This window comes from Hippoglossus hippoglossus, chromosome 20 (assembly GCF_009819705.1).
Source record: "Hippoglossus hippoglossus isolate fHipHip1 chromosome 20, fHipHip1.pri, whole genome shotgun sequence".
Classification (NCBI taxonomy): Eukaryota; Metazoa; Chordata; class Actinopteri; order Pleuronectiformes; family Pleuronectidae; genus Hippoglossus; species Hippoglossus hippoglossus.
The window spans coordinates 19,331,600-19,346,008 of NC_047170.1; the positions used below are offsets into that span (position 1 = coordinate 19,331,600).

General features: G+C 44.7%; 2 protein-coding genes across 5 annotated transcripts in view; one reads left to right on the forward strand and one right to left on the reverse strand.

Annotated features, from left to right (window-relative positions):
* Positions 1 to 2,453: 2,453 nt before the first annotated feature.
* Positions 2,454 to 3,893, forward strand: si:dkey-226l10.6 (zinc finger protein Gfi-1b). Its single transcript, XM_034571752.1, has 2 exons — positions 2,454 to 2,479; positions 2,545 to 3,893. The coding sequence occupies exon 2, from the start codon at positions 2,545 to 2,547 to the stop codon at positions 3,646 to 3,648; it is 1,104 nt and encodes a 367-aa protein (XP_034427643.1). The 5' UTR covers positions 2,454 to 2,479; the 3' UTR covers positions 3,649 to 3,893.
* A 1,812-nt stretch (positions 3,894 to 5,705) lies between these two features.
* The window catches only part of rps6ka3b (ribosomal protein S6 kinase, polypeptide 3b), a 35,884-nt gene continuing 27,180 nt past the window's right edge, over positions 5,706 to 14,409 (reverse strand). For 3 of the 4 annotated variants that reach the window (XM_034571711.1, XM_034571710.1, XM_034571713.1), the window contains 18 exons: positions 13,441 to 13,521; positions 13,211 to 13,290; positions 12,825 to 12,931; positions 12,651 to 12,688; positions 12,316 to 12,458; positions 11,429 to 11,499; positions 10,764 to 10,852; positions 10,093 to 10,157; positions 9,907 to 10,009; positions 9,678 to 9,787; positions 9,387 to 9,512; positions 9,218 to 9,307; positions 8,455 to 8,613; positions 8,100 to 8,261; positions 7,866 to 7,942; positions 7,566 to 7,683; positions 7,065 to 7,205; positions 5,706 to 6,821 (listed from right to left, as the gene is read on the reverse strand). In XM_034571711.1, coding sequence (XP_034427602.1) covers positions 6,699 to 6,821; positions 7,065 to 7,205; positions 7,566 to 7,683; positions 7,866 to 7,942; positions 8,100 to 8,261; positions 8,455 to 8,613; positions 9,218 to 9,307; positions 9,387 to 9,512; positions 9,678 to 9,787; positions 9,907 to 10,009; positions 10,093 to 10,157; positions 10,764 to 10,852; positions 11,429 to 11,499; positions 12,316 to 12,458; positions 12,651 to 12,688; positions 12,825 to 12,931; positions 13,211 to 13,290; positions 13,441 to 13,521 — 1,883 coding nt within the window. In that variant the 3' untranslated portion in view covers positions 5,706 to 6,698. The remainder of the gene's footprint in view (positions 6,822 to 7,064; positions 7,206 to 7,565; positions 7,684 to 7,865; positions 7,943 to 8,099; positions 8,262 to 8,454; positions 8,614 to 9,217; positions 9,308 to 9,386; positions 9,513 to 9,677; positions 9,788 to 9,906; positions 10,010 to 10,092; positions 10,158 to 10,763; positions 10,853 to 11,428; positions 11,500 to 12,315; positions 12,459 to 12,650; positions 12,689 to 12,824; positions 12,932 to 13,210; positions 13,291 to 13,440; positions 13,522 to 14,409) is intronic. The other variant, XM_034571712.1, reaches the window with a different exon arrangement.

The window sequence follows — 14,409 nt, forward strand, 5'->3', positions numbered from 1 at the left end:
CTTAGAATACATATCTTGTGTTTGATCACCACAAACCTCTAGTTCCCCGTTTCCTGTCTTACTTTATAAACTAACGTACATTTTGTATTTCTACATCACTTTTATTCACTATAGAACACCTGCCATTCATTTCACACAGCTGATGCATGTAAGTCTTATTTTACAATCCATTACTAGTGAGACAGACAAATATGTACAATACTAACTAGCTGTTAGCTAGCTAGCTTCTTTTCTGACTCGCTAACCATGGCTAGATCAACGACATAAAACTCAAAATATAACAGTATATACGTAATATACTGAATGATGTGCATTTGAAAACATGCTTTTGATTTTCTTTATCCAGAGTGTTAGTCTGGTCACAATCATTTCAGACTTACAGTTGGAGATGGTCATAAAGATGCTGTATGAAGATCAGGAAAATGAGGAAGCAATTGTTGGTCTCCATTCTGATGCTGAGGAACTAGACTATGTTCTACAGGCTCAAGATGGAGTTGTGGGTGAGCCTTAGAATCCAGCTCTCCTACATGAAGAAGGCCCCTATGATGACATAGACGACTCATCTTCAACACAGGACATGAATACGGGTCATTGTTTACCCATGTTGTGCATTAGAAGGTGTTTGCATAGCTTGTGTATCAAAGGGTCAACATATTCAGAGCAATCACCTGAACAACTCAACTCAACGGTGCAGTAAGTCAAGGAAAATACCATAATGACCAACAGCTGATCACTTTCCACTGTACCTTGCATAGCTGAGGGCAAAGGAGAATGAAGAGAAGAGCCGACAAGAACTGCAGAAGATGAAAGAAATGTTCTTTCTGTACGATGAGTGTCAGGAGCCCAGTGAGGAGGTGAGTGGGAATCAGAACTCAGACAGGAGAAAGAGAATCTGCTAAATCCTGAGCTCTTTGAATCGCTGGTACAGGAGAAGAGTTCCAGTGCTGACCTCAATATCCAGCTCTGCGAAACAAAGAAGACTCTACAGGCTACAGAGTTTACAGACGCACTGGAGAAAACTTCAGGAGAGACACAATGAGGTCAAAGCAAAGCTGACGGCTTCTTTGACGGCTTGAACAGACTCAACAATTCACCAAACTGTGCGGGCGCATCAGGGCCTGGTGAAAATGTACGTATTGTGGAGTAACTCGAAATGGTTGTGGCACAATGGCCCAACAATTAGGGGCTGGAGTGTAGGAGCAATTTCATTAGTTTGATATATTTTGATTAATATTATTTGTTATTTTTGCATTGATATTTTAAGACACTAGGCATTAGACCAGGTAGGATTCACAGTAAAGGTAGCAGGTGTGTTAATGAGGGGAAGCACCAGAAAGGGGAAATGGTTTTTTTACCAGAGCACGAGGAGAAGCACGTGTATATCTTTGTTTCTGAACGTTAAAATAAATCTACCCAACCGTGAACTCAGTGTGGACAATGGACGTCTTTAATTGCCTGAACTCAACTGGTGCCTCAGTGGCTTTTGGTTAAGTTTAATTTGACAGAAACATCCTTTGGACAAATAGCCACTACAGTTATTGTTATTATTATCATTATTATTATTAGACGAGACTTTTATTAATGTATAATCAATAAAGGAAAGAAACTGAATGGGTAAAATGAACAGAAATTGAGATTATACAGGTAGATTAAAATTATATATTTTTTGTACAGACTATGGATTATAGACGGATGAAAATTAGATGTTATTGTTTTTATATATAGATAATTATATATATATATATAAAACTGGCTCATTCACAGTATTTAGTCCCGGTCACTTGAACACTCTCCTCCCCGCCGCCAGAGGGCGCTCTGTCCCGCAGCGGAAGATGCCATGGACCGGAAGTCCGGCCGCTTCTCTTCCGGGGTGTTGAGCTGATGTCTGACTCGTAGACTGTTTCTATATCATACGAGGTTATATGTGATATATGAGGTTATATATCTGACGGCTGCTCGACCACAGTGAGTGTTTACATCTTCACCTGTGATTTGAAATGTTCTGCATCGTTTCACCTGCTCTGAATCAAACTTCATATTCAAAATATGAATTCTTCTTCTTCACAGGAAGCGTTAAACCGGTTCTCATGGAAACAACAGTTTTCTAAAGGTTTAATTTAATTTAACGAATCCAGACGATCCGTGTCTTTCAAAGCTCCGGTTGAATTATAATAAAAGAACATAAGCTTTATTTCATGTGTTTTTCTACATAATGTTCTAATAGAGTTTAGAAACTGAGCTGAACACGAGCTGTGGAGGACAGGACCGTTATGTACAGAACATTTTCTACTAATAAAACACATCCTTACTGCACATAAGTCATTGTTAAGTAATGTTCAAGCTTTATGAGCTTATATTGCTGCAGATGTTTTTCTACTCAATGTAAAAACAACCGAGCTGATAACAGGTGAATGTAATCACACAGAAAGAAGAGTTATCGTTTCTCCCTCCTCTTCTTCACGAGGATGAAGAAGAGAAGGTGTCACATGTGCAGTTTGTTAAATCCCCTCAAGGTAAAGATTCATTTTTGATTTCTCGTGTCAGATGTCTTCGCTGGTCGGAGGCGGAGCCGCAGGGAAAGCGACGTCCTCTTCAGTCGTGGCAGGAAACAGGAACTGGGACGGATCTGGCGGGATGGACCAGATCAACGTGGTGAGAATAGACGACACTCACATTGCAGAGGAGCCGTCTGACGTCGGGGGAAAGGTTAAAGGCGAAGCAGCGGACTACTACGAGGTGGAGTACTCGATACCTGCGGAGGAGGAGGCGGAGGAGGAGGAGGAGGAGGACAGCGTCTACGTCATTGAATATTCAAATCCAGAGGAGGAGGGGGACAGCTACCAGTTCACCATGTCTGTAGATAGATCGCTCTCGGCTAAACGGCCAGTCAAACATCCAGTGGTCAAAGAAAACGCCACAGCTCCTTTAGCGATGACGTCCAAAACTCGGTTGTCATCCAGGCCGAGACAGATGGTGAATCAGAAGAGGAAGATGAGAACAGAAGAGGAGGTGAAAGAGGAGGGAGCTGTGAGCAGTAAGAGCGCGTTGGAGCTCGGAGAGGACGACAGCGACGTGAGGGAGTCGGGTAAAGAACAGCTGGTGTGCACGCTGTGCCCGCCGCCCAAAAGACTCTTCAAGAGGGCGTCAGGTCTGGCCATTCATTTAAAACAAATGCACCTGATGGAGGGCAGGAAGAAGTTCTTCTGCATGTCCTGCAAGCAAACGGTTCGCAGTCAGGTCGACTTTGATGCTCACACGCGGCGCCACGCCAACCAGGACGCTGTCTTCACCTGCACCCTCTGCTCGGAGGCGACAGAAAATAAAACAGGATCAGAGACGACGGGGTACAAAGGGTCGAGGTTGGGCCTGAAGAGACACCTGGAGAAGGAGCACCCGGGCGCCATCCCTCGCTGCAACATCTGTAACAGAGGCTTCAAGACAATCATGACGTACCTCGCCGATCAGTTCAGGCACGTGGGAGTGTCGCCGTTCCACTGCGCCCAGTGTCAGATCTACGAGATGACGGAGAGGGGTCTGAGCGTGCACATCAGAAACCACCAGAAGAAGAAGCAGCAGCAGCAGCCCCGGCCGACACTCGAGGACTTCACCAACACAGATAACTCGGCAACAGACGACTCGGACTTCTGACGCTGCAGATTCCACGTTTACTTGTGTCAGTGTTTGTAGAAGCACCAGCGCAGTCACTTCCTGTTTGTCAGAGGGACACGTCCACTCGCTCACTGTGAAGTTTCCAGACATTTTCCTGCTGTTTCCTCACACAATAGACTTGTTTTATGAGTTCAAACATTATTTTTGCCGTCACTGGTATTAAAAACACTAATATCTTTAGTAAACGTAGTAAAAAGTATGAGAATAAAAGCTTTTCCTTTAAAGCTCTTCAGATGATTTGACGAGTTTCTGTTGAAGATTAAAGTCGAAGGGGCTAGAATCAGCAGGTTGTTTTCTTTCAGTGTTTCATCATTTTGAACACTTTCGCCTTTTATTTTATTTCTTATATGAAGTTTTCTCATGTAATGTAATTAAAGGGAAAACCACTGACTTTTAGCCTCGTGTTCGTTTCTCCACTGGGACTCTGACCTGAAACCCTGAACGACAGCACTTGTTTTACTGGTTTGTTTTATGATTGTCGCACACGTGTTTTTTATGAAGAAAATAAACTTGCACAAGAGTCAGGAATCAGTTTCATGATCGACCTGCTGGTTTCCGTCCTGACGGGCAGTGCGACGTGTCGGACCTTAAATTCACTGGTGTGGTCCAATCCCCTCGATCTACCACAGGTGGAATCTGGTTCAGAAGACGATTAAAGCAAACAGGAAGAACCTGTCACATCAAAGTCTCAGTTCAGATTTATTCTAATTAATTTGCTTATAAAATATAATTGTACATTTTTATAATAATGTAATTTTATTATGATAAAATGGGAGTTTTAAATTGAGTTCAAATTAAATCTACAACACAATGAAGTGTGTAAATAGTGACAATAACATCTCTGTGATATAAAATAAACTTTGATGAAGTCGACTCGGAGCTGAAGATAGAAACAGATGTATGTGTTTCTCACAAAGCTCCAGTAAACTGAAGTGATCAATAAGAGTCAGTTCGCGTCATCTGCTGATTATTCTTTTATTGTTTTTAATAGAAAGTCCAACTCTCGCTGCAGGTACAAAAACAGAGAGCTGGCTTAGCAGCAGGGCCGAACGCGTCTCTGACAGGAGCAGAAAACAGAAGAAGAAAAGAGAAAGCTGTTCCCGTTTACAGAAAAAAAAAAATCATTCCTTTTACATTCCTTTATCCCAGAGCTGCTCATCGACCGACGAGGCAAAGACCAACATTTATATATTTCATATGATGTAGAAAATCAAATCAGACGTTTAATCCCTTGATGTTGACTCGAGCAGCGGAAGAATCAGATTCTGATCAGTCGCCTGAACATGAGTTTGTATTTTGAAGTGCTCGTTGTCTTCAGTCCGCTCGTCGAGTTTACTTCACACTGCAGAAACACGACGCCCTGATCAGCTGGAGGTCGCCTCCAACAGCAGGCCTTCTACAAGTCCAACTTAAAGGACCAGTTCACCCAAACTACGAATAAAACATTAACAGCTTGATGTGAAAGTTTCCTCTCTTCAGTAGTTTGGGTGAACGAACCCTTTAAACATGTTAATATATGGATCTGAAGCCTGAATTGTTTTTCTGTTACACAGGTGAGTTTTTAAAGGGTTCAGCTGACACATGATTCTCTCCATCTCAGCCATGACACGTCATCACCCTCATCTTCATCATCATCCGTGTGTCTGGGGATGAAGGGTGGAGATTGAAGACGTCCATAAAGACAAAATGCATCAATCGGGTTTTGGAATTTAATTCTTCTCATGATTCTCCAGCATCTCTGATAAAAGTCTCTCTCCCATCACCCACGTCTGTGCTCTGTACGTCCACCTCCCTCCTCCTCCTCCTCAGAGATATATAAAAATGCATCGTCTTGATTCATAGAAACCTGAGTAACTCGACGAGTTTGTATTTACAGTTCCGTTCCCTGTCGGCTGCACCGAACAGCGAGGATCAGGCGGCTCGTGCAGGAGGTCGTCCGGGCTCGACTGTTCTCGCTCCAGCGGTTGGTTGTTTTGTGAGAAGGAAAAAAAGAACTAACTCGCGCACGTTTTCTAACTTTTCACCCGTCAGGCGTCGAGTTGAAGCCTCAAGCTGTAAAAGATAATTCAAATATACTGACGTGTTAAAGCTGCACGAGGGACGAGCTCGCTGCAAAAACACGACTCCTTCACAGATTCATCATCATGAAAGATACTTAAGATTCTCAATGTTTTTGCGTGAACTAATTTCCTCTCCCAGGTGTCGGAACAGAGCAGAATATTAATAGTTCTTTCACCCAAAAAATTGTTTTTACTGCCGTTACTTTGCATAATTTTAATGGAGTGCATACAATTTAAATATGTGGCCACCAGGGGGCGTCCAAGAATATTTTTGCGCCTTGTGTAGCTTTAAAGTGAAGCTAAAAAAGGCAGAATCTGCTCGTGACTGTTCATCTTGTGCTCGGACTCGTTTCAATGAGACTTCAACATGAATCTGCCTCCCGCCCTCAGTCACCCCCTCGGTCCTCTGCAGACGCCGTCATCTCAGAGGCGACTTGAGGTGTAAATCTACAGCTACGCACGACATGACGCCAGTTTGAAGACGATGATCTGGCTCTTTAAATGCATACATTAGATTATAATGTTCCTATGTTCAGATCCCAACTAGTTTTGAAGTAAATAAATACAGTACTTTCATTTTCCTGACGCGTCTCGGGTTCACGAGGCAGCTGTGATTGTCCAAAGCAAAAACGCCGCCGGAGGACTCGGCCTCGGCGGCGGGAAGGAGTCGACCGGTTTGTCGCTGCAGCTCAGTCCGGCTGTCGATGGGAGAAGCTGGGACTTTACAGTGAGACAGCAGATGATCCAATCAGGAGAGTCCCTTAAGGTGCAGGACAGGAAGTGGAGGGGAGGAGGGGGAGGGCTCCTATTTGGCGTCAGCGGTTCCCTGGTCCATCAGTAGTCTGTACCGCCGGACAGGAGGGAGGGGGGTGGTGGTGGTGGTGGTGGTCGGGGGTTTGTCCGGCAGAGGTCAGATCGAGGTCAGAGTTGATGGGAGTAGGTGTGTGGGGAGGGGGGGGGGTGTAAAGGTCACAGAGCGGTGGAGGTGATCTTCTTCATGCCCCTCCGCTGCGCCAGAGTGGAGCAGCCCACCGGCTCCAGGACCGGAGGGACGTTCCTGTTGAGGGCCGAGTAGGTGGCTGCCATCGCCCCCTGGAGGGAGGAGAGAGAGAAACGGCCATTATTCATCTTTTAGTGGCGTCACAGTGACTTTAAAGTCAAATTATTTCCGCTCTGAATATTGGAGATAAACGCTGGTTTGTAACGACGTCCGACAGTTGAAGCTGCGACTCTCAGTCAGTTCTTCCCACAGGGGATCGAACCCTCTCACCAGAGTTACAGAGAGCAGACGTTCAGGGGGAGGACTGGGAATGAGAGAGGAAACCAGTGCATCACCTTGACGAGGTGCGGTGCGTCCTGCCTGTTGAGGGTGTACTTAGGCAGCTGGTCTCTGTGCGTCACCCAGGGGTGTCTGAGGACCTGACCTGCCGTCAGCCGCTGGTGAGGGTCCACGTGCAGCATCTTGGACACCAGATCCTGAGGGGTCAGAGGTCAGGGGTCAGAGGTCACAGAGCGATTACAGTGTAGAGGTTAGAGTACGTGACTGGAGCAAAAAGAAAAGAGGTCACAAGAATATCACTGCAAAACAACCTGTAACTTCATCATATGCATTTTGATTAAAAAGAGAAAATCCAAAAGTAATTGTTTGATTGTGAAGTTTAACTTTAAACAAACTTTATTTACAGAAACTTGAGCTGGAACTTGTTCAAGCAGAAAATGTGATTGGTTTAGTTTACTCTGTTAAATTCATCAGTATCTGCAGCTGAGGAGAAAGTTTGTCCAATTTATTGTGTCTTTGTCTGATTGTACAGTCCAGCAATGGGGGGGCGTCCACACCTTAGCCTCAGAAGACACAGATGTCCAGTATCCTCCACTGAGTGAGAACTTTCCGCTGCCGATACGAGCCAGGATCTCCTCCGGTGTGTCCTCGGGGCCGTTGGCAAACGGAGTGAAGCTGGAGAAAGACGCGGGACAATTTAGACTCGTGTGGTTTTCATGTCTTTGAGACACAGATTTCTACTGAACATCAATAAGACTCTTCAGGAGACGATACATCTGCCCCGGCAAACCCCGAATTTATCAGAAGGTGCCACTCCGCTAGCGACGGATAAAGCGATTACATGTGTTAACACAAACCCTGTTAACATCGTGTAGAGCAGGACTCCGAGACTCCAGATGTCACAGGCTGCATCGTAACCCTGCTTCTTCAACACCTGCCACAAAGACAGAAAAAGTGTAAATACAATTCATATTTAAACAAATTCCTCTTTTCCATCTTGACGACAACACGTTTGTGTTTGTTGCACATGTTGTTTTTTCTGTTTGCTTGTGTTGCAGTGTGTTGAGTTCTCTGTCGACACAGCGACTTACCTCTGGCGCGACAAAGTTGGCAGTGTAACACGGCGTCATGAGCAGCCCGTTCTCCGCTCTCAGCTGTTTGGCGAAACCGAAGTCGCAGATCCTGATGGACTCGGCGTTCCCGCTCTCGTCCACGTACAGGATGTTACTGGGCTTCAGGTCTCTGTGCACCACCTGCAAACACAGGAAGACGAGGGTGTGGAGGGGTTTAAAGTTAGAGACAAACAGATTCTGTTTCATTTCTTACTTTGCTTGCTTTTCTAAATCACTTAAATTCTAATTAACAGCACTAAGTGTCCACGTTTCCCTTCATCTCTTTGCTTTACTGTTCTTTGAACACGTGGTAAACCAGGAAGCAGAGTCGTACCCCCTGGACGTGCAGGTACTCCAGCGTCTTGGTGATGGTGTAGAGAACAGCGCTGGCTTCTCTCTCAGAGAAAAACTTCTGTCGGAGGATTTTATCCAGCAGCTCGCCTCCTTTCATCAGCTCCGTCACCAGAAACACGGAGCGGCCGTCGTCATACACCTGCCGCACGGAGACACATGAGTCACAGCAGCTGAGTCACTGAAGTGTTCTGTGAGTCTCTTAACTCGGTTCAATTCGGATGAAACAATATAATAATCGGATGCAGCACATCAGAGAGTGGGAATAAAAAAACAACAACTTTAAGATAAGTATAATGATTATCAGCTCTTTTATTTACCTTAGTTTGAGGAAAAAAACTTTCACATTTTTATCAACCAAAGGATAAACTGATTAATCATTGAAATTATCAGCGGATTGTTTGAGTCTATTTGTCAGTGCCATAAGAAAATATGGTTTCATATTAAATATTCCAAAAAACTAAATTAAGTTAAAATTACTACAAAACGTTCTAAAAATCTTTTAATGCCATTTTCTTGCACTTGACAGTTTAATAGTCGATGCAACAGACACGGGAAGACTCAGTTTAAAGCTCTAACTACTACTAACCTCCAAGTGTCATAAAACAAAGAGGAATTTAAAACAATTCTCTGATACGAGAGATTAAAAGTAAAGAACAGTAAAGAAGATTTTCACAATAAGATGCTGCTCTGACTTTAATGCCACTGTTTCTTTAAAGCTCAATTTCCCGTTCAGCGTGACTCACGTCCTTCAGGGTGATGATGTTGGGGTGTTGTCCGTATCTCAGCAGGATCTCCACCTCCTCCGTCGGGTCTCTCTTGACCTTGTTGATGATCTGCAACGGGAACAGACGGTGTTTTACGGCGCTGGAGAGCGGGACTCGAGGCGCCGTGCTGCAGACGGTGGTGTTTTACCTTGACGGCGTACTCCATGCCGGTTCCTTTGTGTACGCAGCGTTTGCAGATGGAGTATGAGCCGACGCCGATGTCCTCCTTGATCTCGTAGGCGTCTGAGAACTGGGACGTGCTTCTGTGCAGCTGCTACATGCAAAGACGCAGTTACCTTCTGTGGTTGCAAGTTAAAAAGCTGAGACTTCAGAGAAACCTTCGCACTGTGCTGCCAACTATCTCCTCTCCTTGGAAAGAGGACATTTGACCTTGGTGTTCAAACAGTGTTAAATACAGTGTGTCAGTGTGAGTTTGTACCTGAACTATAGCATTAGGTAGTGGTTGTGTTTCCTCCTCTGTTATAGCCACAAAACTGAATCCTCTGAACAGCTGATGGGCGTTGGCACTGGGAGGAATCCCCGGAGAATCTGAGACGGACACACGAACAGCTGTAAATCCTCGTCGCTCAATGAAATCAGACTTTACCGTAGTTGAGCTCAGGAGGAGGAGGAGGAGGAGGAGGAGGAGGAGGAGTGACAGTCTGTACCTCTGGGTGTTTTAGCTGTGAACTCTGGATCGAAATAGAACGTGTCATCAGGTCGTCCTGACGCCGGTTTGAAAGGAGGCGGGATCTCTCTGCGGTACAGTTTCTGAGGCGAGAGGAAGATGAAACACAAAGTTGAGACAAAACGATAAAAAGAAAACGTGAATGTTGTTTTATCTCAACACTGACGTTCCAGTCGATGGTGATGAAGAACTGATGCCTCTTGATCTCCTCCACTCCGTCTGGTCCAGCTCCTGGAACACAAATAAACACATCATCATCATCTTCATCTTCATCTTCATCACGAGCTGTCAGTGCAGTACAGCACACACCAGCAGGGGGCAGGGTGACTCCAAGGTTCTGATTAGTCACATCATCATTGAGCTCCGACTAAATATTTAGATTTTTAACAAACAGGAGGAAATAGTGGATTTGTCAGGGAATATTTTCAACAGCAGATAAACCTCCCATTAATTGAGTGAATGCCAGACAATAATAAACCCTAAATCAGAAACAAAACATTTATTTGACAACCAAAAGGTCAGAACTAGTAAAAACAAAGTTACAGAGCTACAAACACGTTTTTTTGGTATAAATAAGGAGAACTTCTGATTGGGCTGCAGCTACTTGTGACACGTCAATCAGGTAAAGGGGCAGAGGAACAAACTGACCAATGAGACGCAGCGGGCTTTAGATGAAAGGGTTATTTTGAGAGAAAATGGAGAGGATGGAAATCTACTTCCTCCCCCATGTCTTTATCTGGAGGAGGATGGAAACTCTGCATTTGACTCATACTCTAAATTTGTTCAGATGCTGAGCGACTTCATCGATTAAATCAGAGGCCAAATGGACGTCTTTACCTAATCTGTTGGCCGGGTTCCGTTTGAAAAGGTTCCTGAGGAGACTCTGAGCTTCCGAGCTCAGAAACTGTGGCATCCCCAACTTTGCCCTGTAGAAGAAGAAGAAGAGAAGAGACGACCGGGAATTTTTATTAAAAAAACAGATTAACTGCTGTGAATTGCAACTGTCATCAAATGTCCACATTGCATATTGAGACGAGAGGATAGTGTGTCACACACACAGGAAACACTCGGCAGTCTGCACAGTGACACTGTGGGTGAAAGAGACGACAGAGGAAACAGGAGGGGTTAATACTTCCTGTGATTAGTTTTTTCACTTCTTAGCTTTTCCTCCCTCCTCATCTTCCTCCGTCTCCTCCCCCAGCGTTATAAACTGCTATCAGCATACTTGAGACTTGAGTCCATTTCTCTTGTCCCTCCTCTGCTCTGCCCGTGCCCTCCTCCTCCTCCTCCTCCTCCTCTTCCTCCTGAGTGCTGCACTTTATCTCCTCTGTTATAAATCCTTCACTTCCCCCCCGGGCTGACTCTGTGGACAGAGGAGGGAAGTCGTCTCCCTCTCTCTGATACTGTCTGTGCCTGCCTCCTCTCAGATGTACACTGCGCTGTAATAAAAGCTGTTAGCTGGTGATTGGATAGGAGTTTGCAGACGGTATAAAGTGTCTTACTTGAGGATCATGGTCATCGTCTCTTTCCGGTCTTTGCCTTGAAACGGCAGCGTTCCCGTCAGCATCTCAAACTAAAAGGAAAACAATTCACCACCAGCGGTCAGAGGTTTATATTTCTGCAACGCTCCTGCTGCAAAGACAGACTATAAATAAATATGACAGAGAAGAAATGGAGAAGAAGAATTTCATTTTGTTGACAAATTCATTGAATGCTGATGTATCACTGCCACGTTCGGTCCAAAGATGGACATTAGGCATAAATACATAAATATCTCTGCATATAATATACATATATTTCCCTAACATGCAGTGTATAAAGTGTGTATATTAGTTCAGGTTAAACGAGCTGACTCATTAAAACAATACAGTTTATAAAGTGTGTAATGTTAATCTTCATGTAAATTCGATACTAACTCGTCTTTTAGTTCAGGTTTGAGAACACGTCTGAAACGATCCACTCACGTCTCAACAACCTTCTGTCGGGTGTTTTATCTGCTGCATAAGTCAAACTGTTGATATTTGAATCAGACGTCACCTGCATGAATATGTTCTCCTCACACAGGTGAGATGAAGATGTGAGGAAGGCAGCAAGTGTGAACTTTACCAGTGTCAAAGATATTAGTGATGTGTCACTGCACAGCAGGTGCAGAGGCTGGGATTGTAGGAGCCAAAGCTAATCTTAAGCCTGTGTTTGGAATCTTTTCTTTCGAGGACAATAGTTGCTACAGATTTTTAGATTTTGAGGATTTGCTGTTTTTTATTTCAACTTATGTGACAGCAAATCAGAATTCTATAAAACAAGGTATTTGGAGAGATTGATTCTACTTTGCTGTAATCACGTGGTTTATCAGAAAAACCCAGTCAGCAACATGACATTGTTCCCTCACCATCAGCACGCCGTATGACCACCAGTCGGCGCTGTGCGTGTGTCCTCGCCTGTTCACCACCTCAGGAGCCATGTACTCCACCGTCCCACAGAAGGAGTAGGCTTTGTTCTCGTGGTCGATTGACTCCTTGCTGAGGCCAAAGTCTGAACACACACAGAGAAATCAGCGACATAGACGTTATCGTAATTAACGGCAGCAGCAAAAACATACTGAGTAAACACACAGCAATGACAGGAGAACACGCACACGCACACACACACACACACACACAGAGACACACACACACCCAGGCCGAGAAACACATAAAATACACATATAGGTGCAATATTACGCACCAGTCAGTTTGATGTGTCCTTCCTCGTCGAGCAGGATGCTGAAAGACACAAATACTTTGTTTATTCTGAAGGAAATATCTGCAAGGAAACAGAGTACTGTGTGTGTGTGTGTGTGTGTGTGTGTGTGTGTGTGTGTGTGTGTGTGTGTGTGTGTGTGTGTGTGTGTGTGCCTACTTCTCAGGTTTGAGGTCTCTGTAAATGATGCCGAGGCCGTGAAGGTGATCGAGTGCCAGAGCGAGTTCAGCCAAGTAGAACTTTACATCCTCCTCTGTGAACATTACCTGTAACACACACACACACACACACACACACACACACACAGGGTCAGTCTACTTTTTGAATATACTTTATTACCTTACTCCATACTAAGCTTTGTTGCATTGAATCTGTCACATTAAACGTTTCCACGTCCTCGTTAACAAAGACAACACATAACAAGCTGCGTCAGTGATATAAAGTTCAATTCTCGACTGTTAGCCTGCTAAAGGGGGCGGGGCAGTGGCGAATCCCACATGACACAGACACAGGAACTAACCCTGAAGTGAACTGTCGGGTTTTACCTCCTTAGAGAGACGAGTGAAGAGATCTCCTCCTCGGAGAAAATCCAGGATCAAGTAGAGCTTCCCCTCCGTCTGAAATGCTGAGGGAGGGAAGAGGCAGAAGGTGAATTCAGACGAGATCTGAGAAGTTCCCTGTTTATTGAACAGTTTCTCTGCCAGGAGCGATGCGCTCTGATTGGCTGGTGTGGAGCTGGTGACTCATCAGGCAGGTCTGTTACTGTCTGACTCACCGTAGTGCAGTTTTACAATGAAGGGATGGTTGACCTCCACCAGGATGTCCCTCTCCATCTTTGTCCTGACCCGGTCACGCACTGGAGAGACACACACACACACACACACACACACACACACACACACACACACACACACACACACACACACACACACACACACACACACACACACACACACACACACACACACACACACACACACACACACACACACACACACACACACACACATAAATCACCAGATAAAGCTCTTACTGAAAAGCCAAAAACTAAACATCCTCCCTTATGTGGTTCGTGCTTTGGCTCCCAGACGGCTGCATGTGAGACACGGAATCACAGGCAGAGAGGATGAAAATAAACATCAAGGAAGAAAATAAGATGACAAAGAAAAGGAGGAAGTAACAAACTTAGAAAGAGGAAAAATACTAAAACAAAGAGGAAGCCAGAGAGGAGAGAAAGAAGCAGGAAACACACACACACACACAGTTGTATTTTTCCCACCAGCAGGTGGTGTATGAGTTGAGTTAAACGTCACTTCGGGAGTTTATTTCTTCTCTTCAGTTCTTTGTGTCTGTGTGGTCTCACGTTAAGGTGTGAAATTCCATTTTGGGCGATGACGACCGAGCAAACAGGGAAAAAAATAAACACCCTGAAACTCTGGAGAAACAAATCCATCACTGAAGAGTCTGTCGGCCTTTTATTCTGTGACACACTTGTAAGAACAGAAACGATGTGGAATCCAAACCTGTAGTCCTGTAAGACGGAGTCGATTTCATCAAAACCGGCATCTGTCACTAGTTGTCTTTGCTTCACTCAGTGGCGGACAAAACAAAAACGACCACCCGGTGGTTGTGTGCCTGCCATCCAGTGGAGTTTCAGTCTACATGGGTGAGTCCAAGTGAACGTTTGTACCAAATGTGAAGAAAATGCCTCAAGGTTTTCCTGAGATGTTTGTTGCGTTAACAA

Coding starts and splice junctions, on each gene's coding strand:
- si:dkey-226l10.6 (XM_034571752.1), top strand. CDS start 2,545: ATGTCTTCGCTGGTCGGAGGCGGAGCCGCAGGGAAAGCGACGTCCTCT.